Here is a 27,683-nt window from a genome sequence, read left to right as displayed (position 1 = left end):
CACCCTGTGGATTTTATTAATCGAGCGCTTCGTTATCTAGAACAGTCATTTTTACTGTTGTTTTCCCCTTTAATTGTTGTTGCAATACCCCGATATGTATTTCTAAAAACCTGCATTTTTCATTTTTGACAAACAGCGTCTTATTTGTTAATGTTGTTGTGAACTTCAATAGGTTGTAATATTAAATGCGTTTTAATTAATCAAATATATGTGACATTAACTCCTTCTTTTACTTCTATCTATTAACAATAGTTTTGTAATAAAAAATTTAATGTTAATCTACTTCCTCAATAGGTGAATGTATTGGTGTTCAAAATTGTTTCGATTTCGCTTTTTGCCACTTCGCGGACACCATCGCATCCCTCCATGCTCCTTGGTCATGTGACGAAGAGACTGTCAACATCTCCGTGCGCTGCGCTGCGGGCGGCAAAATTTCGTCCGTAAACTAATTTCCCCCGACGTTTAAACATGTCATAAAAAATAACTCTCCCCCGGAAATAGAAGGACAGGTAAGCCGCTATTTCCACAGCTGTCACTGCGAGGATATGTGGTTTTATTTTCGCTAAACTGTAGCTAAGCGGAAGTTGCCCGGTAACGATGAGATAAGCTAATGCGTTTGGAAGGCTACCGCTAGCCGGTGTCGCCGTAAAGGAAATTAATTTACCAGAAATGTGTGGTAAAGGGTAAAGTGTATTCTTATTATTATATTTAAATTTTTGCTAACATGCTAACGCCGTTGTTTCCTCTTGCTTATTTTCAGGATGGCTGCGTCCCCTAGCGGCCAGTCGCCGCTCGTTCTCAGTTTGGCTTCGCTCCTCCGAAACTGTGGTACGTCTCCGTGTGTGTTTACTTGTCTAATCGTATTATTGATTGTTTAGTCAAGCGAGCAAGGAGAGAGAGGAAAGGTCACAGAGAGAAAGAAACAAGACAATACCGCCTTGTGATCGTGCGTTATCTCGCACCTTTATTTTGAAGGAACACCGCTTTGACAATTTTCAGAGCTTTGTTGTTTCTTGTGTTTTTGCTTTTGTTTTTCGTTCTGGACTCCAGTGAGAATGCCTCGCACAGTGAAGTATCAATGTCCAGAAAACATCTATTGTATTCCATTGTTTGTACCATTGTGCTAAAGCGTTGGGTCGTTGGGTCAGCTCTTTTTAAAGGTCATAAAGACGACAGAAGCAGGCTGGTGTCTGAAGGGGCGGAGCTAGCAGCACCTGGCCTAACTTTGGAGAAGTATCAGTGCCCCTAGTGACATCTGAGTGAGCTGGACTTTCTCATTTCTGGGAAGTTCACAGGCACACTAGGGACTCGAAAAACATTGTGGATGTGCTTTCTGCAAGTTATGGAACATTCAAAGGTCATGGAAGGCAACCAGGCCAAGTTTACAATTGACGCTCATTTCTCGACAGACTTGGAGTAGAAAAAGGGGTTTTGACATGCTATGACGTGGGTGGGATCTCTAGGGCAGTTGCAGATTTTCTTTTCAGGAATTGATTTAGTGCAGATTTGAAGCTTTTGGCTTCCTGACTGTGAGCGCCAAGCAAAGTGACATCATCAGTCATTTCGCCGGTGGCCAGAGGGTTTTCTGACACATCTGTTGTCCCGTTTAATTCATGCAGAAAAAATGTGGACACCCCCTGAGCCGCTTCAGTCTGTGCCCACTTTATGAAGGCACAGAGGGGTTTTTTGTTTTCACCTTTTTTTTTAATGTTCATTCCCCACCTGTCCTCCAGATGTGCTGCACTCTTCTCCATTCAGTCTTAAAAAAGTTGAGCCCGGAGCTTTTCCTCTAAAGAAAGTAAAAAGGACAGGTGTGTGTGTGTGTGTGTGTGTGTGTGTGTGTGTGTGCCCTCCTCCAGGCGACCTGGTGCTGGACGGCAGCAGCACGCTGACCCTGACGGTGGCCAGCCTGCAGCAGCTCACCAGGCTGTTTGAGCAGTACCTGCTGTCCAGGAGCCAGCAGCATGGCTTCCTGGCGCTGCCCTCCCACCCGGCTGAGACGGCCTCGCTGCTACAGCTGCAGTTCCTCTTTGACGTCCTGCAGAAGACCCTCTCCCTCAAGGTGAACTCAAGGGGTTAAAAAAAAAATTCAAAGAGATATTTCACAGTGACAGCGATGGAGTTGTCATTCATTCATTCATTTCACATCTTCTTCTTTTTTTCAACACAGCTCATTAATCCGCCAGGTGCGAGACTTCAGTCTGTGGTGAAGATCTTCCCGTTCAAGTCGTTAAAGTCTTTGGAGGTGTGACAGCAGCCATCACCAAAAAACCTTTTCCCCCTAAGCTTAAAAAGGGTTTATTAAAAATTGACATGCCTGTTTTTTTTGGGGGGTGGGTTTGTGTAGCTGAAGAGGATTCCTCCACACTGTCTGGAGGGTCTTCGAGGCATCTACTCCCAACTGGAGGTCTTCACCTGCTCCAAGAGCCTCAACTCCCTGGAGGTGCTCACATTTTTCCTCTTCATGTCTTTCCTGGATGTCCAGTCGTAGTATTGCAAGCTTGTGTGTGTGTGTGTGTGTGTGTGTGTGTGTGTGTGTGTGTGTGTGTGTGTTGTCCAATCAGGAGCTTCTGTCCTTGTGCGGTGGCGACCTGAGCTCTGCGCTGCCCTGGCTGGAGCTGCACACGCTCAACTTCAGCTACAACTCCATCGTCTGCCTTGATCAGTCCATAGTGAGGCCTCACACACATTCAGCTTCTTCAGCAACTATTTTTCCTAATTTTTAACCTTTTCTTTCCTCTTCTTCTCCAGGGTTTACTAAACTCACTAAAGTCTTTAGATTTGAGCCACAACAAGATTCAGGACTGTGCCGAATTCCTCAAGGTTGTGAATCGTTTTTTTCTCCAGCTCCGACCTGCCCTTTTACCGCCACATCACATTCCCTTTTTTTTCCCCCATCTCTCAGCCCCTTAGCGAACTGGAGCACCTGAACCTGGGCTACAACTGCCTGCAGAGGGCGCCAACGTTGGGCCTGAGCGCCAAGGCCAAGCTGGTCACGCTCAACCTGAGGAACAATGAGCTGGAGACGATAAACGGTTGAGTGGACTGACACACGGCTGTTATTATTGGGTTTTGTTTTGGGTTTTTTTCTGAGTGCATCAGCTGGCGGTCGGGTCAGACTCAGGGCCTCTGGCGCTGTGAATTGCGAGCCAAGGAAAACTGCACCGGGCGGGAAGAAAACAGGAAGCAGAGCAGCGGGCGCGCACGCAAGCTCAAAGCCGATGCGAGTCGAGTTTCCAAGACAAACAAAAGAGCGTCCGTCTGTTTTCCTTTGCGGCCGGCCCGATTGACGCAACCAATAATCAGAAACACCTGCCCTGTTTGTCGTGAGGCCGTCCACAGGCCAGCGTGCTGCAGTTCCCCCAACAAAGACCTGTGTGGATGTTGTTGTTTTCCTTTCTTTTCTTTTGCACTGTTTTGTCTTTTAAATTTTAAACGTGAAGGTTCTTTTCCTCCCCAACCCCCCCCCCCTCCGGTCATCCAGGCGTGGAGCAGTTGTCGTCGCTCCAGCACTTAGACCTAGCCTACAACCTGCTGCTGGAGCACTCGCAGCTGGCGCCACTCTCACTGCTGCACCGCCTGGCCACTGTAAGAAACATGTATTTCAGAGCCACTGTTTTCTTTTTTGATTGATTGATTGATTGATTGATTGATTGATTGTCTTTTTTTTTAATGCTCCCCCAACAGCTGAACCTGGAGGGCAACCCGCTCTGTTTCCAGAGGTTGCACCGCACCTGCACCGTCCGGCACCTCTCGCCCAAGGCTGCCACTGGCAAAGTGAGAAATCCACATGAGAAACATTAGTGTTAGTATGAGTACATTAGTGTTAGCATTAGTATATTAGCATTGTCTACTTTAATTGTTATGACTGTTCCAAATTAAAAAAAAAAGAAAGAAAAAAGAAACTTCATTAGTTCCTAGTGCCTCAAAGGCAATGATGTTTAGTTCATTTTCCATCAGTGTTTTTCCAGCTGTGATTAGAGTCTCAGTAGGCGCCGATACCTCTGGTCAGCTGTTGGCTCTGACCCTTCTGAATTTTTGTCCCCTTCCTTAGCTCTGCACATGGGACCTTTAAATTTATTTATAATAATTCTGTTGACATTAAGAATTTGCACTTAAAAATATATATTTTCTGCCCTTTTCTGTCGACAGCTCAAACTGGATGGAGCCGCTCTGTCCTCCTCCGAGCTGTCTGTGAGTTCACGCCTTTATCTGGTGAACTGCAAATACATAGTAATATAAAAAATAAACTTCACCACTTCTGATGATGCAGTAATATGTACGGCCAGCAGGTGGCACACTTTGCCGGGAATATTTGTCTCTCGCGCTTATGGTCAGGTTCCTTCACCTCCTTTCTTCCTCTCCTTCCGTCCTCCTCCAGGTTTTGCCCAAACCGGGTCAGCTGATCGTCCAGCCTCAGGCGACAGTGGCTCCGCCCCCTCCGTCCATCCCGTCGGAGCGCAGCAACGCGGAGGTGTCGAGCGGCGCCGGCGAGCTGAGCGACAGCGTGTCGGTGGGCGAGGTGGCCGTGTCGAGCATTCGCAAGAAGAAGTTGAAGGTTGAAACTGAATTGACTTGAAAACCTTTATTGTCGTTGTGCTGTTTAGAGGATGGAAATGCAGAGTGCAAGTCCACTGGATACAAAATAATTAAAAAGTACACAGTAAAATGCAATAATTTAAAACGCGACAGTTTAAAGTGCAGGATTTGAAGTGCAAAGCATCCAGGTGCTCATGTGCAAGAGATTCGTGTTTATTTCATGCAGTTATGCAAAGTGGAAAAAAGCTTTTTGCGAGTCCTTTGAGAATCATTCTCTCTCTCTCTTCCTGTTTGTTTGTTTGTCTTCTTTCTTCCTTCATTTCTGATTTTCAGAGTAAAGTCAAAGTACGGCGTGCCAGCATATCAGAGCCCAGCGACACCGACTACGGGCCCCGGTTCATTCCAGCCAAGCAGAGTGAGTTTTTACATGTGCGTCCCAATGTTTTTGCTCATTTATACAAAAAAACCCCATGAATCTTTGTGTTTTTTCCCCCCATCAGGCCTCGTCCTTCCCCACCAGCAGGAGATCGAGCGCATGTCCAGCTTCAGGGAGCAGCTGGGCGAGGACTGGCTGAGGTACCAGCACCACCTGGATCAGGGCTCCCCTTCCGTCAAGCCACAGGCTCCACCCCCACCCCTCTCCAACGGCCTGAGCGGCGCCACCCCGCCCCGTCAGTCTCCTCCCCCGGCCCTGGAAGACCCGGAGCTCCTCCCCTCCCCAGAAGACCTGGACCACGACCTGGACCAGGACCAGGACCAGGACCAGGGCGCGGACACAGAGTCCACCCTGCAGTGGCCCGGGCACGACTCTCGGCCCGCCGAATCCACCCTGGGGGACGGCGTAGGGGACAGCCCCCTGGTGGCTACAGATGGGAAAAGCCCCGGCAGTGGCGCATCACCTGGAGGGGGCAGTGTTCACCCCAAGGAGGAGGAGGAGCAGGAGGAGCAGGACGAGCAGGAGGAGGAGGAGGAGGATCTGGGAGGTGTGGCAGCAAGACAGGAAAATGTCTTCTAGCACAGTGTTTCTCAACTGGTGGGTCGCAACCCACTTTTGTTTTGATTGGGTCGTGACTTTGTGGCCGGTTTTCCTATATTGCAAAAATGTTGCCAATTTGTTTTGCAGAACACAATTTAATTTAGTAATTTCAACAATTTCTTGACGAGACATTTCTTTTTTGTGGAATGAATTTGGGTTGCTAGTTCATGATACGGAAAAAAATGTGGGTTCTGAGACTCCACCAGTTGAGAACCGCTGCTGTACCATGATGCTGCATCAGCTTGAGCACATCTTCTGTTTTTCTTCCCATTAGTGGACCTTTGTCACCCCCTGCTGGTGGGCGTGTTATCGGACAAAGAGGAGGAAGACGGCGGCAGCCTGAGGGGGCAATGGAGCAGCATCAGCAGCAGGAGGAGGAGGGAGGTGTTCCTGAGGGTCAGGCAGGGGTTGGTGCAGGAGGTGGACGTGCAGCACGGCCGGGAGAGGTGCCGCCTGGAGCTGGACAGCCTGGTGCAGGTGGAGAGCACGGAGGCCGCCTGGACCCGAGGGGTGAGGGCGCTTTTTTCCTATGTTTGGTTCGAGGTGCGAGAGTTTCTGTAGCTCCGCTTCCTTCATACTCGGACCGAAAGCCATTCGAGGCTCAAGCTTTTCAAGACGGATGTGTGGGAATTTTGAGCCGAAGTGTTGGCCATGCAGCGAGCTGCCTTTCAAGCTTGTTTTCAGCAGTACTTGGGTGGAGGGATGTGCTGCAGCTCCTGCAGCAGAAGCTGCAGAAGCTTCCAGAAAAAAGATTTATGAGTTTCCTCTTCTTCCTCCTCGTCCTCCTACTCCACCTCCTCCCCCTCCACCTCCTCCACCACCCAGGAGACGGAAGAGATCCTCCCCGCTGTAGAGCTCCACTTTGACTACATCAACAGAGACAAAAAGAGGAGACGCTACCTCCTGCTGGACGACGACCCGCAAGCGCTCCAGGTTCACTACACACACACACACACACACACACACACACACACACACACACACACACACACACATGAACCTTCACCCTTCAGCACTTTTCATAAATCACCACTATTATTACTCCCGGTCATAGTTTTCCCATTCCCTGTCATAAATGAGTCAAATGTCTAAGATGAACTGAGCTCGGGGAGGAAATGAAACGTGCAGCTGCGGAGGCGTTTACAGAGATATTTGACAGTAATGAGGGGGAAAGTGCCGCTGCCGCTGATATACGACGACATTCATGACGTGTCCACCCAGGCGCTGACGGATCTGCTGGCCCAGGCGGCCAAGGAGAACCGGCGGAGGGTCTGGGAGCTGCGCCTGGTCGGCGTTCGCCTGCAGTGCCTCCGCTGCAGGTCGGAGTTCACGCGTCAGGGGAAGGAGGAGGAGGAGGAGCAGGAGGAGCAGCAACAGGGGGAGGAGCCTGAAATCGTCAGGAGGCGGAGACTGGTTGAGGGTGGAGAGGAAGGCACGCAGCGGCACGACGGCGAAAAAGGTGAGAAATGGGTTTAAAGAGGGTCGCAGGAAAAAGTGAAATGCACCTTTAATTTTGAAGCTTTTCAACCCCCGGTGTTCTTTTGATTTATTTCAACCTCCGCTGGGGCTTCTCAGAGCCGTTCCAGTTTCTTTTAGAATTCACTCCAAGAACAAACCAAAAAAAAGTGATCCAAGACTTTAAAAGGACAATGACAACATTCATCTCCATGGAGAAACAAAGACAAAAGCAGCAGCAAAGCACTGAATGCACTTGATGGAGCCTGGGATGGGAGACAGGATGCAAAAAAAGAGAAGAAACAGTGCAGATGTTACGCGAGGCCCCCTTAGAAATAAATCCAAAACGCGCACTGGACCGTAAACATGTGCCACATGGTGGAAAAGCTGCGTGTTTTGGCTCCCCGCTCCGAAAACTGTCGACCTTGGATGTCAAATATAAACGCACGCACTCTGATTCATCCCTGAGAAATAAAGTCACACAATCCCAGATGTTAAAACAAACAGCGGCGGGTATACAGGGAAATGATAGATCGCACGCGCACTTTATTATTGCCTCAGAATCTTTTTTTTTTTTTTTTTTTTTTTTGGATGGAGCGAAGGAGAGAGACTCAAGCATTCGATTTGAGGTTGGTTCGCTGGGTGGCTCCACCTCCTGTCCTCCTATCGGCCCTCTTGCAAAGGGTTGCTGAGGATTTTCTTACGTCATGCCAGACGAGTGACCTCCTCTCGTCCTCCTGCTGCTGTAACCAGCTGCAGACAGATAGCGCCTCGTTAGCCGCAGCCACCTGATCATTTTTTTACAGTTTTCTTTGCTGTTTTTTTTCCTCTCCGACCCGTGCATTAGGGGCATGCGCAGGCAGCACGCTAGGCCTTTTGCTGCACATGTTTTGGGGATTTCTTGGAATGGCGCTCCTCCGTTTTTGTTAGTCGGCCCCCTCTGATTAGATTTACAGAGGTAAATACCTCTGTCGTCCGCACGCGTCTGGACTTTAGATGTCGGGTCCCAGGGCAGGAAATGCTCACTGCCCCCCAGCACCCCTTCCGACCGGACCCCCACCCCTCTCCCAACTGCAGATGCACGCACGCACTCACCCACTTCTCTTTGCAATTACTGCGCACTTCTGTGAAGGTATTTCCAAACCATGTCACGCATTTTAAAAGTGTGCGGCCTCCGCTGGATGCACAGTGGCTAGCCCAGCTAGTCCTGGTTTATTATGCTCGGCCACCAGTGTAACCTTTGCTGTGGGGAAAAATCAGGAATCTCCTGCTCCCATCTTTAAGTCTAGCTCTAATTAACAATAAGTTTTTTCCTTTCTTTTTTCCAGGTCACGTTGATGTTTGTCCAGAGTGCGGCAGCGATCATGTGGTGCAGCTTTCCGGCCAATCAGCTCCCAACTGCAGCACGCCCATCAGCGACGACAACGACTATCCCAACACAATCCCCACCATCCCAAGTGCCTTCAAGGTCTGCTTCCAGAAGAAAAACCAACACTTCCTGTCACACATCCACCACCATTTCCCCCCCCTTCTCTCTCTCTCTCTCTCTCTCTCTCTCTCTCTCTCTCAAAGCAGGACGACGACCACACGGACGGCAGTCGCGTCGGCACGCCACTCATAGATACAACGGCCGCCACGGACGACGCCACCTTCGTCACGGCCCAGGGGAGCTCCCTGTTCTGCAGGGATGGCAGCCAGGCCGACGCCTCTGGCTTCTCCTCCTCGTCAGACCACCAGAGTAAAGACAGTCTGGCCGGGAGCTACTGCTACACCTCCATAGCCACCACTGCTGGCACCACCGGGGCCTCGCCCCCCGACTTCCAGGTCCCTCCTCCTGCTGGAAGGTCGACACCAAATGGTGAGGCTGCACTCTGATGAAGAGTTAAAGATGCGTTGCAAGCATTCATTGCTGCATTCGTCCTTCATGAGTAGTTTCTCATCCACTAGATGGCGCGAAATAGACTCAAGATGACTTTAATTGGCTCAGTTGGCTATTGATGTTAATTGTGTCATTTGACTTTTATATATATATGTATATACATATAGATGGAAGCACAGGTGAGACCACATGCAAGGCATTCCTGCCTGATGCACTTCCGCCAGTGCCAATGGTCCAGCTGCAGGGTCGTCAGCCGGGAGCCACCCTTCCTTGATGTTTCGCTCCTTCAATCCCGGAACATCTCAGGGTGGTGGAGCCGCGGCAGGGACGTCTCCCTGCAGCTGGCCCTAGGATCCATCTCTCCCCCAAGCCTTGTCTTTTCTGCGGAGCCAGGGCCAGAAGCTCCCTTTCTCCGCTTCTTCTGCCAGATCTTTCAGTGCCCTTTCCAGCTTGGCGCCTCTGATGCCAATGGTCTTGAGGAACCGCTGAGTGGAGGTTCCAGTGAAGCCTCTGCAGCCAACTTCTACTGGGTAGATGTATGCTCTCCAACCAGCTTGTGTGCATGTAGCTACAAGTTCTGGATACTTGTCCTTCTTCCTCTCGAATGCGGCCTCCAACCCATCCTCCCATGGCACAGTCAGTTCCACCATAATGACTGTCCTTGTGGAGGCAGACCAGAGCACAATGTCTGGTCGCAAGGTGGTTGCAACAATCTCCTGTGGGAATTTTAGCTGTCGGCCTAAGTTAGCTCTCAGGGCCCACTCACCCCCTGCTGACAACAGGGACTTAGCACTCGCTTTGCTGCTGAGGGCCTCTCCCCCTTGCCTGACGAACTGGATGGGAGGGTGTGGTGTTGCCAGGCTGCCACTATTTGCTTCAAGCCTGTGCGTCTCGATGATCTCTGCAAGCTTCCGCAGGACTTGGTCGTGGCGCCATCCTTACCGTCCCTGGCTCAGTGCGGTCTTGCAGCAGGAGAGGATGTGCTGTAGGCTGGGACATTGGTGGCCGCAGAGTTGGCAGAGTTCTTCCGTACCATACCAGCGTTGTAGGTTTTGGGGGCTTGGGAGGGTGTCGTATGTGGCCCTGATGAGAAAGCTTACCCTTGCTTGGGGCAGCTTCCATAAATCGGTCCATGTGATGGACCTGTCAATGACCGCCTCCCAGGTTGTCCATTTCCCTTGCTGGGATTGGCTCACAGCCTTGACCCTGAAGGTTTCCTCTTCTTCCCGCTTGACCTCTGAAATCACCAGCTGTCTTCTCTCCAACCTCGATGCTTTGGACCAGGACTTGGGAGGTGGTTGCCATCCAAAGCCTGCCCTTCCATGCTGTACCAACCCCACAACCTCCTGGTGTTTCAGCCGGATTATGGCCTGGTGTACTGCCTGTGAAACATCCCATTTTCTTCCAGTGCGTACTTGGACCTTAGCGTTTCGAATGACTGGGTCGGGGGAATCCTGCAGCTCGAACAGCAGTCTCACTTTTTCCAGCTTGTAGCCCAAGGTGATGGTTTTCAGCGGAAGTCTCAGGGTGTTTCTTCCAAACATCGCTGAGTTGGACAGGCATCGGGGGAGGCCGAGCCACTTGCGAATGTAGTTGTTCGCCTTAGCGTCCAACTTCAGGGCTGTTGAGGAGGTGATGTCACACAGTTTGAGGGGCCACATGATGCGGTGGAACAGCGTGAATTGATAACACCAGACCTTGAATTTTCCCGGTAGTGGGCTTAGGTCTATTTTCTTTCGACCGTCAGTAAGCTGTGTGGTCACGGAGACAGCCATGTTCTTATCCGACAGGTCTGCTGTATATGTATATACATATCTATATATATATATATATATATATATACATACATATACACATATATATATACATATATATATATATATATATATATATACATATCTATATGTATATATATATATATATATATATGTATATATATATGTGTATATGTATGTATATATATATATATATATATATATATATATATATATACATATATATGTGTATATATATGTATATATGTATATGTGTGTATATATATATATATATATGTATATATATATGTGTATATATATGTATATATATGTGTATATGTACATATATATATTTATATATATATATATATATGTATGTATGTATGTATATATATATATATATATGTACATATATGTACATATATATATATACATATATATATGTATATGTACATATATGTACATATACATATATACTAAAAAAAAACTGTCTGGCTGCTCTGCCTTGTCAACCACCACGTAGAAATGACTCCCAAGAAAAACAAAAAAAACGAAATCTGACCTTAAGACTTGAACTTTGAAATTCTGATTCATTCACACCCTTTACCAGAACCTGAAAAACCAGAAAGCTGACACATGTTTACAGCTTTAAAAAAAAAAAATCTTCCTGTCAACGGATTCATTCATCTAACGGACGAATCGTGTCATCACATTTTTTCCCAATACCCCTTAAAAACAATAATTCACCGCGGCGGGTCTTTTTTTTTTTTGGTTTCACGGAGTGGAAAAACGCACATGACATCACAACGAGACGGCCATAAAGTGGAGCAGCTGCTACAAAATAATAATAAATAATAAATGAATAAATAATGTAAAAGGAAAAAACAATGCTTCAGCTGATGCCGTGCGGCACCCAAATCTTCTCGCCCTCCTATCGCTGCACATCCGATATCTCCCACATGTGCCCCCTGCCTTTTTTTGTTTTGTTTTTTTATTTATTGTTTTTTTTTTCACCACATGTTGCAAGCTGGACATACTGGAATCATTACGGCGAAGTGATGGGAGAGGAGGAAGAGGAGGCCTTAAGTGGCCATAATGGCTCTCTGTCTCGACCTTTTGACGTCGTTGCAGCCAATTTTAATAGAATGTCTTCCTCTTATGAAAGTCTGCGCTCACACACACACACACACACACACACACACACACACACACACACACACACACACACACACACACACACTGCGTCGCTCTTGGACACAGTGCCACTAGTGTTGCCGACTGATCCTTTAAATCTTTGCCTCTTCAGGCCAACTGAGTCGTGTGTGTCTTTCCCGTTTTAACCTTTTACCTGCTCCGTCGATTCAGAAGGAATCCGAGATTTTTTTCTTTTCTTTTCTTTTCTTTTCTTTTTAATCTCACGCCCGTTTGCACCGTTCCCCAGATTGAATACGCCCTCAGAGTTTCTTTTGGCCCCTGCTGCTGCACCTTAAACCCTGTCATCTACCAGGAACTTGCAGCCATTCATCAGCGCCGCCGTGACCGTCAGTCGTTTTTTTTTTTTCTTTTTCTTTTCCTCATGGATCTCGTCCTCCTTCTCTTCCTCCCCTTCCTACTCTCATCTTCTCCGGGGCCCTTGACTGCCGCTGCAAGCTTGAAACCGTCGGCATGTGTTCGGCAGATTGCTGACCTTGCGAACGCAGCTGCGATCTCGCCAACGAGCGACGTTTTGGAAAACTCACATGTGTTGTCCGTTGTTTTGGGGGGGTTTTTGTACCATGCGTTAGCTTAGCTTAGCATCGTGAAAACCAGTCAGATTCCTTCTTATCTGAGGGAAGCAGCAGGAGGTTGCTGCAAGCTCAGCATTATTAAAGATGCTCATTAACAACAACAGTCAACTACATGGCTGAGACTTTTCTTGTTTTCTTATTATTTATTTGTTGTTGTTTTTTCAGCTGGGATAGGCTCCAGCAGATCCCCGTGACCCTGATCTCAGGAAGAAGCGGGTATAGAAAATGAATGAATGAATGAATGTTGTTGTTTTTTTTGCGTGTGTGTTTTGCAGGAGACCTGGACCTTCTGTCGGAGGACTACGAGGCCGTGGACCATCGGCTGCAGCTCTTCCTGGACGTGGTGGTGTTTGAGGAGGAGGACGAGGAGGAGCTACACTCTTACCTGAAGGTAGCATCACCGACTTTGTTGCTACCAACGCATTAACATTGTGCGTTTAAACTATTTGTAAACTGTCGTGGCCATGTCCGCACCAGCAGGGGGCAGTAGTCTCTCTTTGCCAGGTAGAGGAAGGTAAATGGCTCCTGTCAAAGAGTTGCGGCTGTGATTTAAGTTTATATTTCAGGAAGGAAATTGCAATTCTATTTTATTATTTTATTCTAATGTTTTGGCCTTGCTCGCCGGATGCCTCAGATTAAGGAGCTCCTGGCGCTGTTAGGCTGCACCTCAGACTCAAGACTGCGGTCGCGATGCAGCCGCCGTCTTCCTGTGTCTGCAGCCAGAAATTCAGCTTCAGCCTCAACAAGCGTAGACAGCTTGGACAGGCGATCCCAGCGCAGAGCAGCCAGTAAATCACATCACCGCAGGGCCTCCCCCGCTTCAGCGGCCAGTCGTCCTCCTCCTTGGACACTCTGGCTGACCCTGCAGTGCATCATGGGAGTCCTGGTGTGCTTTTCTACCCCCTTTCTTTTTTACGGGCCACCCGGGCCAAGGCGGAGCGGCGGCACAGCTGGAAACAGGAAGTCCCGCTCCGTGGCTCCCGCTGGTGATTGTTTATCCAGTAGGACAACGCATGTGTGCCTGTGTGCATGTGTATGTGTGTGATCCACGTGTCATTTGAGAAGAAATCAAGCAGGCTCGACTTCAAAGCTCCCCGCCGAGCGAGCGTGAGAATAAAAACATCCTTTTTCAGAAGTGGTGGCGGCGAATTCAAGGTCATGCGATACTGATGATGTCATCACTGTCGATCTCTCTCTCTCTCTCTCTCTCTCTCACCCCCAGATGTCGGCCATCAAGTTCGGCGATCCGGGGGAGGTGCCATACCTGCTGGTGGTGTCCAACCAGCGCGTCTACTTTTTGGAAATCACGTCAGATCCCCAGTAAGTCAAACGCCGCCTCAGCACTTTGGTCTTCTTTCTTAATCGGAACCGCACGAGTGAGTTTGTCATTCGCCGCGTCAACCTCCAACCTCCCAGCTATTTCAACACGACGTGAGCGTTTTATGGACGTGAGCGTCGCTTGTCAAAATGTGCTGCTCCATGCAGAAAGTTTTTGCTCGTTGTCGTTTCAAAAGCACAAAATTACCTTGCAAATATCAAATTGACGCACAACAATGCAGCTTTTCCAGGGTGCGTTTTAAAGGTCCGGAAAGCAGCGTGTTTAGCCCGGTGTTTACAGCCTCCCACAGAAACTTACACTCTGTCAGGATTTCCACATGTCAGGATTTAAGTTTGTCTCAGAGGGACGGAGCAAACACTTGGCTGAGAGGGGGGGGTCGTGGTATATGGAGAGAGGGTGCCCTTTGTGACATCACAGAGTGGAGTGGCGGGTCCTCAGAGAGTTTCTAGCATCGTCACACCTTGCTAGGAGAGGTCCTTGACGACGGCGTTTCCAGGTTCGAGGATGCGGGTCGCGTTGCGTTTTTTTCCTTTTTTTTCCTTTTTTTCTTCTTTTTCTGGGTCACATCTTGAGAACAGATTGACCCTCCATGGCATCCGAGGTGCCGGGAGCGCCCCTCCCCGCCTCCCCAAACCCGTCTGCTTCCAGCACCATCCAGGGCCTAAACGAGCTCTCAGAAAACACCGTCGCTGTAATTCAGGAAGGCAGCCAAGCTCCCTTTATGTTTTTTTTTACTATTATGTCCAATCGTTGCTCCAATCGTTGACATGAACTTATTGATCCCCCCCGTCCCCCTGTCCCTTGCAGGGACCAGCTGGCCGAGTGGCTGCAGAAGCGCCACAGCCACCCCATCGGCGAGCTGAGCTACCTGGAGGTGGGGCTGGGCTCGCAGAGCATCCACATGGAGTTCGATGGCGGCAGCGGGGGCAGTGGCGGCGAGGACGGTGGTGGCGGCGATGGCGACGGCGGTGGCCCCGCCTACACCCTGCTGGTCAGGGACAGCGCTCGCTGCAAGCGCTTCTTCGCCCTGCTGACGGGTAAGTCGTCGTGACTCCGAAACGCGGGGGGGGGGGGAAGAAACACCGTAAATGCCGTAAATGCAATAAAAGTGAGTTTTTTCCCGGGTAGGAACTCGTTGACCCCCCTTCAGTACCCCGCCAACCTCCCTCCGAATTCCGCTCCGCCTCCTGGTTCCGCCGACTCCCCGGTCCGAGTTGTTGGCACCTCGGGAGGCGGGACGAAACGACACGCTATTGGCTTTTGTTTGCTCCTCGGAGAGGAGCGAGTTAGCGGGACAGCGTGTTCCTCTCGACAGGCCCTGCCCCAAGCCCCAAGAGGCTGGGCTCCCCCTAGCGGCCTACTGGTGCATTACATGTGAGCGGTTTCCCGCCTCCTCCTCCCCTTCCCTCGATTATTGGGTTTGCGCAGACGGAGCAACATCCTGCCCAGACCGACCGTGTCTGCGGAGGGGAGGACCGGCGGCCCCGGGGCAAAGCCTTTTATTAGTTTGGGGGTGAGGGGGTGAGGGTGGGGGTGTGCAGGGGGGAGGCGGGCTCCCGCACGGCTCTCGGAATGTCTGGAAAAATATGGAAAATTGATTTGACAATAGCCAGTGTGCGTGTGTGTGTGTGTGTGTGTGTGTGCGGTGTGCGTGCATGCTTGCGTGCGTGTGTGCGTGCGTGCGTGCGAGTGTGCATGCGTGCATGCGTGCGTGCGCGCGCATGTGTGTGGCGAAACAGGAAAAGTTGCTGGCACCAGAGTTTCTCTTTTTCCTGCTCCAGTCGCGTCCGTGAGATTTTGACAACTTCTTCTCCCTCCTCCGCTGCAGCCTTCTGCCTTTAAAATTCTTTTTTAGTTTGTTGGGCTTTTTCTTCTTCTTCAGTGGTGTTCCTTCTTTCACCGCATTCCAGCAGCGTCCAGACATTTAAAGGCCCAGCGTTGGGACATTGACTGCCACCTAATGGCATTAACAAGGAATAGAAAATTCCTCTCTTTTGTCGGATGAATTCAGATAAATTTTTTTAATAATAATAATAACAAGTATGAACATCAACCCTAAAGATCAAGTTTGCTTCTCAGGAGGTGGAATCGTCCTTTTTTTGATCCTTTGTCAGGAAAAGAGAGGAAGAATTTTCTAAATATAAGACTGGGATTATCACCAAGAATAGTCAAATATTTTGTTTCCTTTTGTTCCAGGAAGAGGTGGAAGTTCTATTTCAGAAAAGGAAAAAAATGCTTTCACAAATTGGCCACAAATTACCTCAAATGACATTTTTGATGCACATTCCAACATTTTTTCATCTCTCTCTTTCCTCCCTCCAGTCATCCCTCTCTCCCTGCCTGCTCCTCAGGGGGAGTTTTTTTTTTCTCCTCCCCCTCCTCCCTCCTTGTCCATTTTCATAAACAGCTCATTTGGTGTGTTTTGCTCTCGGCGGCCGAAAACGAGTCCAGATTGCTTCCAGGAAGACCACAGTGGATGTCCAAGACGGAGCCGAAAAATGTTAATGACACAAAATGTTATCTTGATTCGCTCTGGGAGGGAGAAAAAAACCTGTTAACCCCCCCACCCAACACCTCCACTGAGCAAACCAGCAAACCTTTCTTTAACCCTTTGAGAAAAAAAGAAAAATGAAAAGCGGCGTCCACGGCTGCGGCTCAATCTCGTTGTCGCTGTCCAAGCTGACTAAGAGTTTGAGAGGAGATGAGGGGAGGGGGGAGGAGAGGGGGAGAGATGGGACGGCCCGCTGGCCGGAGAGGAGTCGTCCGCAGGCCAGCGGCGATTCGCTACGACTCGATTGAAACGCGAGAGAAACACAAAATCTGGCGAGGAGGCAGCAGCCAAGACACACAAAGACACCAAGAGTCCAGTCTGCTGCTGGAGCTGCTGGAGCTCACACTGCTGCCTCACCCCCTACCTCACCCCTCACACTCCTCCCTCACCCCAACCTCACCCCTCACCCCTCACACTCCTCCCTCACCCCCTCACACCCCTCGCACTCCTCCCTCACCCCCTCACACCCCTCACCCCCTCACACCCCTCGCACTCCTCCCTCACCCCCTCACACCCCTCGCACTCCTCCCACACGCTCTCACTCCTCCCTCCCCCCCTCACCCCCTCACCCCCACCTCACCCCTCACCCTCTCACCCCTCACACTCCTCCCTCACCCCCACCTCACCCCTCGCACTCCTCCCTCACCCCAACCTCACCCCTCACCCCTCACACTCCTCCCTCACCCCCTCACACCCCTCGCACTCCTCCCACACGCTCTCACTCCTCCCTCCCCCCCTCACCCGCTCACCCCCACCTCACCCCTCACACTCCTCCCTCACCCCAACCTCACCCCTCACCCCTCACATTCCTCCCTCACCCCCTCACCCCCACCTCACCCCTCGCACTCCTCCCTCACCCCCTCACCCCCACCTCACCCCTCGCACTCCTCCCTCACCCCCTACCTCACCCCTCACACTCCTCCCTCACGCCCTCACCCCTCGCACTCCTCCCTCACCCCCACCTCACCCCTCGCACTCCTCCCTCACCCCCTCCCCCCCACCTCACCCCTCACACTCCTCCCTCACCCCCTCACACCCCTCGCACTCCTCCCTCATGCTCTCACTCCTCCCTCACCCCCTCACCCCCACCTCACCCCTCACCCTCTCACCCCTCACACTCCTCCCTCACCTCATGGGTGACAACCTCTCTCACCTCCTTCCTCACCCCCTCACCCACCTTCACCCCCTCATCCATCGCCACCCTGCCTCACCCCCCTCACCCAAAAGAACGAGTCCTGTTTTTGGTGCACAGCTCTTCTTTCAGGAGCTTCATTCTTCACCAGGGGCTTTACACTCTTTCCCCATTTCCATTATGAAAAAACTTTGTGTCTGATCTCATATGCAGAGCCTCTGACAGGCTGCACCCTCCCTCCGTCCCTCCGTCCGTCCAGCTCGGCAGGCCCAGCCCAGATGAGAGGAAGCAGAGCTGCATCCTGATTGGTGCCAGACGCCAAAACACGCTCCATTCATCTGCTGCTGCTGCTGCTGCTGCTGCTGCTGCTGCTGCTGCTCTTGGATGGCACCTCACTTTGAAAGAGACCATTGCCGGCTGCTTTCTCTCAACAAGGGAAAAAAATAAAAGAGTCAGCTGTGCGGCTGTGCTGAACCTTCTCCTCCACCTCCGTTTGAAGCTTTTCATTCGTCTTCTCGCGCTTCCAAAAAGAAAAATTGGAGGGAAAGAACACAAATCAATGTGATTGGGGGGAAAAACAACGGTGTTTGAAAATAGCAGAGCGATGATGTGGAGTCAGGGGATGGGCGGGGGGTTGTGGGCCAAGCGGTGCAACGACGGTTCGGCTGCTGCACCTCCACTGAACATTGCCGCCGTCACCTCAAAAACCGGCGTGGGAACATAACGAGGCGGCTCTCGGTTCGAGTTTCGGTCACATTTCAAAAGCAGCCGGTTATTACGGTTTGTTTCTGCAGGCGTCTTCCCGTCTGTTTGCTGTCCTGTGATTGGCTGGCCACCACCCCAACGGGTGGGCCGACAACCCACAGTGCATTGCGGTTAAAGCGGAGTCAACTGGCCGAGGTTTGAGTTTCAGTCAGTCGGCTGTTGGGTTTTTTTTTTGTTTTGTTTTTTTGCTCTTTATTTTTCTTTCCGAGACTGTTTTCGATCAGGACAAGTCACCCTGATGTGGGATTTGCGGTGTAAGATTTTCTGCTGACGGGTTATTCATCGCTTTAGCTAGCTAGCCTCTCAAGTATCAAATTGTGTTTGATAATCGCTGAAAGCACCACAGAGGAATTCAACCCCGGCCAGATTTTAAGGACCGCAATGTTTTTCTATTCCAAAAAAACTATCTTGAGTCTCTAAAGCCATTGACTTGAACTACTCCCCTCCCCCCGCTGGCTTTTTGAAGGAGCTGCGCATCTTCTGTTGTGTGTCTGTCTGGCGCCCTCCGGTGAGGACTCACAGTTCCATTTTAATGCGACGTTCTCATTCCGTCTCACTTTGGATGTATTTCTCACGATGCTGCTCACTTTGTTGGTGCCGTGAGTGCAATCAGAGTCAACGAGTCAATACCTGCAGTTTCCACCAGGGGCTGCATGACTTGACTCGACACCTGTGGACCACCCCATCAGGGGAAGTACAGCAACAATGTGAAGTGACCTCGATTGCGTCGACCCTTCCCAGCAACAACCGACCCTGTTGTTGACTCGTTATCGCCCCCTTTCTTTCCTTTTTTTAAAAAACCCTGTTTTTTTCCCTTTTTTTTTTGAAGCGGGTCCTTCCTTTCACACTTGACCGTGGAGCTGCGCCCCAGGTCGTCCTCCCCCCCGTATCGCTGTCGCGCTCGATGTCACGCTTGCAGCTCGTGATTGTGCGTCGTTCTCTTTCTCAGCAGAGGGAAATCCTAAACCTGCAAACCGACACTCTTCCACAATAGAACTGAGACAAGGTTTCAGTTCCCGGCTTGGCTTTTCTACCCAGGAGGGTGGGGGGGTGGGGGTGGGGGGGGGCCTCAGTGTTTGGGTGTGTACGCCGTAACGTTAGCCGCCGAGGTCGTGACACGTTGACTTCAGTCTCACGCGTCGATCAAATGAGACACCTGTACCTGTGTGCTCTGCTGCTGCTCGAGGCCCTCATTGCTAAATAATAAATAAATATAAAGAGGAAAAGAAATATTATCATACTCTATGTGCACCAGGAAATGAAATAAAAGCTTCGAGCTGCATGGAGTCAATTGCTATTGTTACCGTTGCTAATGAAACAAAAATAAATGTAAAAAAAATTCTCTAAAGTCATTTAAAGGTTTTAAAGCACAAGGTGAATAACTCAATGTATGTCCCCCTGCTGGCAGGTGGTGGTATAGGTTTAATCTTTTGTTGGCGTGATTTTATCGTTTTGTTTTGTTTTTTCTTGCACTCAATTTAGCTAATTTTTGCGAATGAAAATTTGGAAAACAAGTTCATTTTGTCAAATTTTTGGGGTTAGCTTTGGATTATTACCATAGAACTTCAGACATGTTTTTCTGATTTACTTTTTCTTCTTCCTCCTCTCCCTCTGCAGGCGTGGTGCGGGAGCTGGCCCACCGCTCGGACAGCAAGCTCAAGTCCATCTCCACCAGCCGGCTCAACCCTCAGCACCACCTCTGGTAGGTTTCAACCTCGTCTTCGTCACAAAATTGAAAAAAGGAGAAGAAAAATAAAGTCAGCTCTCTTTGATTTTCTATTTATTGTGCTGCTGACAGCTGCGGCCCACAGCACCTGCCAGTGTTTGGGAGCCATAACCTCAGGAGAATTCTCCATTTGACACATCTTTTGATGATTACAGCGGACTTTTAATTTTTTTATTTTCTTTTTATTTATTTTTTTTATTTACTTTTTTTTTCACTGGCCAACCAGCTGCTGAAGCCACATGCTAATTCCAAACACGTGCACGCTCGCCTCTGTCACCACCAGAACGTTCATCTTTGGCTTGTTTCTTCTTCTTCTTCTCCTTCTTCTTCTTCTTCTTCTTGCTCTTCTTCTTTGGAGCTCAGCAAAATGGAATGCGGGTTTGTCTCAACAAAAGATGGACACGGCGAAAAAAGTCAAAGAGAGATTGAGAGGGAGACAGAAGGGAAGAATAGGAAGCGGTTTCTCACGAACAAGTGCAGAGTTGGCGGAGGGAATCGTGCGAGCGCTGCGTGTAATCAGACGCTCCGGCTCGTACAAACATGATTTATTGACACTGCGCGGCGGTTTGGGCAGCCTGGCAAACAGGCGCGATCCCGCGAGCAGTCAAAACAAACAGCGCACTTACTTTTCTTTTTCTTTTCTTTTTCTTTTTTTCTGCTCCTGAGCTCTAATGAAGACACAGAGAAGAAGAAGTAGTTTTGTGTGTGTGTGTGTGTGTGTGTGTGTGTGTGTGTGTGTGTGTGTGTGTGTGTGTGTGTGTGTGTGTGGCAGCACATCCTCCGTGTCTGACTTGACCGCAGTCTGGCAGCCGTCTCTGCACCATCCAGGAGCCGTCAGCCGCTATTATGTCAACTTCCCCCTGCTGCTCACTCCTCCTCCGTCTCCTCCTCAACCTCCTCCTCAACCTCCTCCTGCGTTTAGAAAGGCGCCGGTGGCACCTGCCAGACATTTTGCTTTGTTTTTTTCCTTCCTTCTTTCGCTTATCTTCGCAGATGTATATCAGCGTTTGCGGCCTTTGTAAATTTGCCTGATCCCTGGTCCCTGGTCCCTGGTCTCTGGTCTCTGGTTCATGACTCCCAGATCCTAGATTGCTGATCCTAGATCCCGGATGCCTGATTCCCTGATCCCTGATCATTGTTTCTGATTCCTGATCCCTGGTCCCCTGATCTCCCTGGTCCTAATTCCTCATTCCTTGATTCCCTAATTCCCTGATCAATGATACCAGATCCCTGGTTCTTGATCCCAGATCTCTGGTCTCTGGTCCCTAGCCCTGATCCTTGATTCCTGATCCATGATTCCTGGTCCCTGATCCAGATCTCTAATCGTCTGATCCATGATCCCAGATCCGTGGTGCTTGATCCCAGATCTCTGCTCCCTGATTTTTATAATCTCTGATCCAGATCCCTGGACCTTGGTCCCTAGCCCTGATCCTTGATTCTTGATTCATGATTCTTCTTCTTCTCCTCTGCTCAGGCCGCTGGTGTGTGCAGACATCCAGGCGGACGTGGAGGACGGCCAGCTGCAGTATTTCTACCTCCTGGCCTTCGTCCTGCAAGGTGACGAAGCAGCTCAAACCTTTCTTTTTATTCCCTCGATATCAGACCTCAGATCTGCCTTTTGCACATGCTGAGGTATGTGTGTGTGTGTGTGTGTGTGTGTGTGTGTGTGTGTGAGGGGGTAAAGATGATTTTACACGACGTGGCACGTCGAGCTGAATTAGCTCTGCAGCTGTAAGTGCTGCTTAGACTAATTGCCGAGTATCTCGGCAGCGTGTCCCGTCTTATCTCTGCTGGCTGCTCACCAGCTGCTCTTCACCTGAGAGGCACAAACTCGGCAGCACCGCCCCCCCTCAACCATTAGCAAATGCAGAATTTTTTAATTATTAGTTTTATGGTCATTTTGCTCTCGTGTTGTGTTGTTTTTCGAGGTGAGGTCCATTACCGGGGCTTTCCTCTGGGGTGTGCTAAGTGGCCCAGGGGTTGCCAGAACTCTGAGTAGTGGCGTGACTCCCAGCTAGCCAGGCGCCGCCGCCGTGCACTTTTTTTTTTTTTTTCCTCACACGATGCAATCTTAATTTTTCGAGTCCCAGTCTGCAGCAGCGGTGGAGCCGCCTCGCACCATTTACTCGCTGGGAAAAGGTATATTTAGCCCTCTGTTTGCACGCATTTGCAAATTGAGAGAAAACGAGTTTGAGTTTTGTGGGTGCAGGAGGATTTAAAGGACCCACTTTGTACCTTTTTTTTTTTTTTTTTTTCAGTTATATTTTTCTTTTTTTTTATTTATTTACCACCGATCCAAAACCCTCTCGAGACGTCCAGAAAAAAACAGACTATTGTTTAGCCCTCTGTTTGCACCCTCCTGCTGCTAAAACTGACAGATGTGTTTTGAAAGAGGACAAAAAAAAACAAAAACAAAAAAAACAAGGTGTCCTCCGAGGGGAGGCGCCAGATGCCTGCCGCAACTTGGGAGTGTGGTCGACGACGTCGGGAGACGCATCAGTTCCCTTTGTGACATCACATAGGGGTGTCATTGGGCACACAGGACAGGAAAGTTGAGGACGAACCAGCAGAAAGTGGAATATCTATCTTTCAGCTTTGGCAAATGTGTGATGGGACATTGTGTGTGCGTGCATGCGTGCAACTGAGGGAAAGCTGTGGACCAATTGCAGCCGCAACAGCGGTCTCATAACACGATGAGGCACCCAATACCTTCTTTCTTGTTTATTTAAGTATAGAAAAAAACAGAGAAGGACGAAGGATCACGTGACGTGCTGAAACACGCTCCTCCAGAGGACGCTGCTAAAATCACATTCTGAAGGCGGGCGGACGGTGCTGCATGTCTGAAGGCCTCGACTGGCTGCAGGCCACCAGCTGCATGGCTGCACGTCCACGTGGAATTTGCTTGTTGTGAGCTTGTCTGGATCTGCCCGCCTGCTGCCTGCCGCCCGCCGCCCGCCTGCTGCCCCGCTGGAGCTCTCTGACACGACACACACGCCTGTCTCGCAGTAACAGTCAAACATGATGAATGTTTGTCTGTGTTTTTATTGATCTGTAACTTCTTGTTCTGGTCTTGCTTTTGTGTTTTTTTCTGAATCTTGAGTTCACCAGCTTAGATTTATTGATGCAGTGCAGGGCTGGGCAAACCTTTTCACTGGTGGGCCACAACGGGTTCTAAAATTTGACAGAGGGGGCCGGAGCAGCCGCAGATGGAAGGAGTGTTTTGGTTGACCCACCTCATCGGAGGAAAAACATATATCATGGGATATGTAGAAAACATGTGCTTTAATGTCTATTGAAAAGCAAAGTAACAACAAAATCAGTGTCTTTAAAGCTCCATTGTCCTCTTTTTCCCTCTACCTCACACAAGTTTTGTTAATATTAATTCTTTACTTTGTTTAAATCACTGTTGAATCAATGTGAGGTCATTGTTGTATCAGCCTTTCGGGTTTCAGATCTCACATGGACATTTCTCACAGCTTTCTCACTATCAAGCCAGATGTGTGCATACGTATTTGTTATTTTATACATATATGCGTAAATAAATAAAGTAAAAGTAACAAATTAAAATGTAATTAAATTTAATCAAATGAATTAAAATTAAATAAATTTGTAAGCAATTTTTCTAATTTATTTTTTCCGGCCGCCAGGTGACTGCTGGAAGTCGCTGACAGTGCTGGCCACCCGGGAGACCCTCTACCTGCTGCATGAGGACCACCAGTGGAGGAAGAGCTCACCCGGCCACCCGGACCAGAGCGGCGGTGGCAGCAGCGGCAGCGTGGACGTGCTGGAAACGCTGCCCATCAGCTGCGTGAGCTCAGTGCAGCTGTGGCCGCAGGACCCTCGCAGGATGGACGTCAAGCTGTACGACGAGGTGGGCGGGGCCAAGGCCCACTTTTTCTTTTCCTGGATGTACTGCATCCAGAGGGGGTAAAAAAAAAAAAGCTGAAGCTTTTTGTGGAGCAGTCGCCTCACACAGAAAGCACTTTTCAGAACGCAGAGGCCCTCAGAGTGGGACCGTCCGTCAGTTTCGCGCTTCAGTTTAGTTAGTTTCCCATTGGGGTGGGGGCTTGGGGGAGGTGTGAGGGTGGGTCTGGGGTGGGATCATGTGACCCGCGGCCGTTAAAACCAGTCAGGAGTGGAGACGAAACGAGAAAATCCAGCCGTCCGGCGCTGATAAAAAACGTCACCGTCTGCCGCATCGGCGCTAATCTCATGAGCAGCTGATGCTTAGTTTTTTTTTCTTCTTTTCAACTCTTCTTCTATGGTATGAGGGGCGGGAGTCACGGTCTCCTCCTCACCCCCCACACCCCCCACCCTAGGGCCTCGATCTGTCTGTCAGCAGATGTGCCTTGCCAGGACGTCAGAGTCTGAAATCTCTGGCCAGGGTCAAAGGTCAAGCCTTCTTTCTCTTTTTTAACAGCCGCAACTTTTTTACGGTCACATGATGTCCAGGTGTGCAAAGACTTTTTTTGTGTCTCCCTTCAAGAGCCACTTTTCCCGTGCTTGTTCCGATTCGCTCAGAAAGAAACACACACACACACACACACACACACACACACACACACACACACACACACACACACACACACACACACTAACAAGAACAGGAGCGAAACAAAAGATCTCCTCAAAGTTGGAGAGTTTCAAAAACCACAGATTTATGAGGTGGAGACGCGATTAAAAGGAAGGAGCGAGAGAGAGAGAACAAGTTGTTCAGCTCCCCTTTATTATTTTTTTTCACTTCTTCTTCTTCTTCTGTTCTTTCTTTCTTTTTAATTTTCAACGCCGTCCAGGCACCTCCAAGGAAACGCACAACAAGCACAAAAACGCCAAATGTGCGATTGTTCTCTACCTGGATAGATGCGGCTCATGCCAGCATATGGGGGGTGGGGGGATTTGCATATGAAGTCTGGTATTTTCGGGGGTGAGAGGAGGGGGAGGGAGGGGGTGACAAAGCTGCAAACTGTAAAAACGAGGCATTTATGGAGCGGCGGCAGCGGCTCGGTGTCGATTGGTCCCACATGTGCGTACAGTCATTACAGTCGGAGGGCGAAGAGCCTGATTGCCCTAATTGTCCCTGAGTCTGCAAACACGACCGCACAATTTGTTTTGTGGAGGAGCTATTTTTTTTTTTTTGTTTGTTTGTTTGTTTTGTTTTTTTCACCCCAAAAAAAATCGAACATGCAGACGCCCCTCTGCCCCCCCCCCATGCGCCCGCTACCGCTACCTCTGGCTGCACACACACTGTTGCTATGCCGCTCGGATTTCCTGCGGCCGTTAACTCCTTCTCCTCCTCTTCGTCTCCCCTCCTCCTCCTCCCTGCTCCTGCAGACGGTGAAAGAGGAGCGGACGTGGTGCGTGCGCACGGAGAGCAGCGAGCTGCTGCAGGCGCTGCAGGCCTGGGTCAGGGCGCAGTGGGAGGCCATGTTCGGGATCAAGCTGCACACCAGCAGCAGCCTGCAGGACGCAGAGACGTGAGGGGACGGCCAAAGGGAGTGTGTGTGTGTGTGTGTGTGTGTGTGTGTGTGTGTGTGTGTGTGTGTGTGTGTGTGTGTGTGTGTGTGTGTGTGTGTGTGTGTGTGTGTGTGTGTGTTTAACTAGGTTGTCTGAGCGTCACTGGGAAACGTTTTTTCTCTCTCTCTGGTCCTTGAAGTCAAGCAGGTTTTTTTTGCCAGTGGTTAGTCGTGCTCGTCCATCCAGCGCCTGCGAACAACCAAAGTCAGTCAATAGATAGACATATAAATGAATAAATAAATAAATGAATGAATAGCCTGCCAGCGCCTGTTGCGTAACTCCTTCTCTTCCAGCCGCTGCCTTTTTTCGCCTGAAATCTTTCTTTTCCTTGCACCTAAATTGCGGCCGAGCGAGGAAGCTGATGCGGAGCAGAGGCATTAAAGCCCCCCCCTCCACACACACACACACACACACACACACACACACCATCCCCCTCTGCTCATTAAGGGACTCTCTCTCTTTCTGTCTTTTGGGGTGCAGTGAGTCGTAACATCAGGCGCTTAGGGGCCACGTACGCTGTCAGCACCTTCATCCCCCGAAACCTCACCTAACCTCACCAAAACTCACCCGAAATCCAGCTCTGGTCTTGTAATCTCGGTCTCTTTTGCGTGTCATGTGACCCCCAGACGTGGGAACATGAGAAGAAACACCATTTGTTTGTTAGTTTGTTTGCAGCCTCCTTTATTATTATTTTTTTTCATTATTTTTTTATTTTTTTTGATGTCCGGCCTTTTGTTTTTGTGTTGTCGTGCCGCGATAAGAAGGGTCGAACCGGTCGGCTCGGCCCGGCTGATTTACATTCCTCGCCATCTCAGCCGTGTGCGTCCAAAAAGTCCAAAATGGTCTGCAGCTGTGAGCGTACGCCAGATAAAACCGTCCGGGAAAACGAAGCAGAAGCAGTGTCGTCGTCTCGGCTCGCACGGACGCCAAAGAGGCGGGAGAGGTGGGGGTGGGGGGGCGGAAGTGACCTCCGTGCACCAGAGGTCAACCAGTGTTAGCTGTTTCTGGGTCAACGAGGGCGGGGTGGGGGGTAAAGAAAGTTTTATTTTTATAGAAATGTGGATTGTTTTTTGTTTTTTTGTGCTAATAAATGTAAAAGATTAAAAGTTCTCGTGTTGCGGTGTTTCATTCCTTTCCTCTGTCACAGCCTCGGGACAGGTGAGTCTACATGGTTGCGACATTTTGTGCAATGTGAACATGCAATAGTTCATGGCGGCGGGGCCCCTTCCAATTCTTCTTTTTGTTCTTCGGTGGTTTTTCGGTTTGCAAAAACCAGATTGAGCAAATCCAGCTTGAAACTTTTTAATCGTGACCTCTTTCCAACGATGGACGTGCAAATATTTTAACGAGGGAGCGGCCGCATGATTTCTGCCTCCCGAGCAGGTTCAAAGCTAACCAAGCTCAAGAAGCTAAGAACCCGCAAAGGTGTCTGAACCTTCGCAGGGACACAAACGCTCGTGTTCAGAGGGAGGAAAACGGCTCTCGACCTAATCAGGTCGGCTTAATCACATTAATTTTGGCTCCGCTTGAGAAGGCGGAACAGCGCAGGAATGCCAAAAATGTGCAACAGAAGGTAGTCATGGATGTTTGATTTACGGGATCAAAACTTCACAGCTGCTCACACGGAGGCCCTTTGTGCCACTTCACACCGTGCCGCCAAATCCAGCTAAGCACCGCCCCACCACCACACTGAACCCCGGAGCCAAAAAGCTGCTCCGCTGGACTCCACATCAGTGACAAATTCCTTAACAGACGCACACAAACCGGAGGGACTCGGTTCAACCTTTGGGTTTTGCCTTTTCTGATAAACGCGACTGTCAGAGCTGTAAAGAGCTGACGCGGCAAGTTTGGGCAGGAATTTCTCCCGCAGGCTCTCATCATCGTCACACAGCTATGGAGAAACACGTTGTGGTTGATCTTCTAAATGAGTAGGTCAGGCACGCCGTGTCGAGGGTTGTGTTGTTGTTTTTTACTGCAGGCTTGCAGTCTGAGCTGGAAGTCTGCTGCGTTATCATGCATTGAGAGACTGGAAGCTAGCACATCCGTCTTAGAAAGCTCCCATCTGATTCTTCAGTTTTTAGTGAGAAATTGTCCAGGATAAAAAGCAAGAAAAGCCGCCGTTTAAAACCAGAGAAGCTGCTGCGAATGTGCCTGCTACTAGCACAGCAGACAAGCTAGCGTGTCCATCTTAAAAAGTTTCCATCTA

General features: G+C 49.8%; 1 protein-coding gene across 10 annotated transcripts; it reads left to right on the top strand.

The window, feature by feature from the left end:
- The first annotated feature begins 367 nt into the window (after positions 1-367).
- Positions 368-26,502, top strand: stk11ip (serine/threonine kinase 11 interacting protein). Of its 10 annotated transcripts, none has more exons than XR_012929188.1 (27): positions 368-509; positions 761-828; positions 1,860-2,062; positions 2,171-2,245; positions 2,348-2,443; positions 2,565-2,672; positions 2,752-2,823; positions 2,906-3,035; positions 3,485-3,588; positions 3,688-3,777; positions 4,153-4,194; positions 4,382-4,558; positions 4,873-4,954; positions 5,040-5,522; positions 5,850-6,085; positions 6,401-6,508; positions 6,797-7,034; positions 8,359-8,498; positions 8,603-8,888; positions 12,726-12,841; positions 13,673-13,770; positions 14,597-14,826; positions 19,855-19,939; positions 21,438-21,520; positions 23,611-23,834; positions 25,295-25,496; positions 25,565-26,502. XR_012929188.1 is itself a non-coding variant. In XM_076048533.1 (26 exons), the coding sequence occupies exons 2-26, from the start codon at positions 762-764 to the stop codon at positions 25,439-25,441; spliced, it is 3,717 nt and encodes a 1,238-aa protein (XP_075904648.1). In that variant the 5' UTR covers positions 368-509; position 761; the 3' UTR covers positions 25,442-26,502. The 10 variants fall into 10 exon arrangements, 2 of the variants coding, with proteins under 2 accessions (XP_075904648.1, XP_075904647.1); XR_012929187.1 differs by having other exon boundaries at positions 25,295-25,502; XR_012929186.1 differs by having other exon boundaries at positions 25,295-25,512.
- Positions 26,503-27,683: the final 1,181 nt, after the last annotated feature.

The sequence above is a fragment of the Nelusetta ayraudi genome, unplaced genomic scaffold (assembly GCF_046127955.1).
Source record: "Nelusetta ayraudi isolate G7.1 ecotype Tasmania unplaced genomic scaffold, CSIRO-AGI_Nayr_v1 ptg000106l, whole genome shotgun sequence".
NCBI classification, from domain to species: Eukaryota; Metazoa; Chordata; class Actinopteri; order Tetraodontiformes; family Monacanthidae; genus Nelusetta; species Nelusetta ayraudi.
This window is presented reverse-complemented; position numbering and strand designations above follow the sequence as displayed.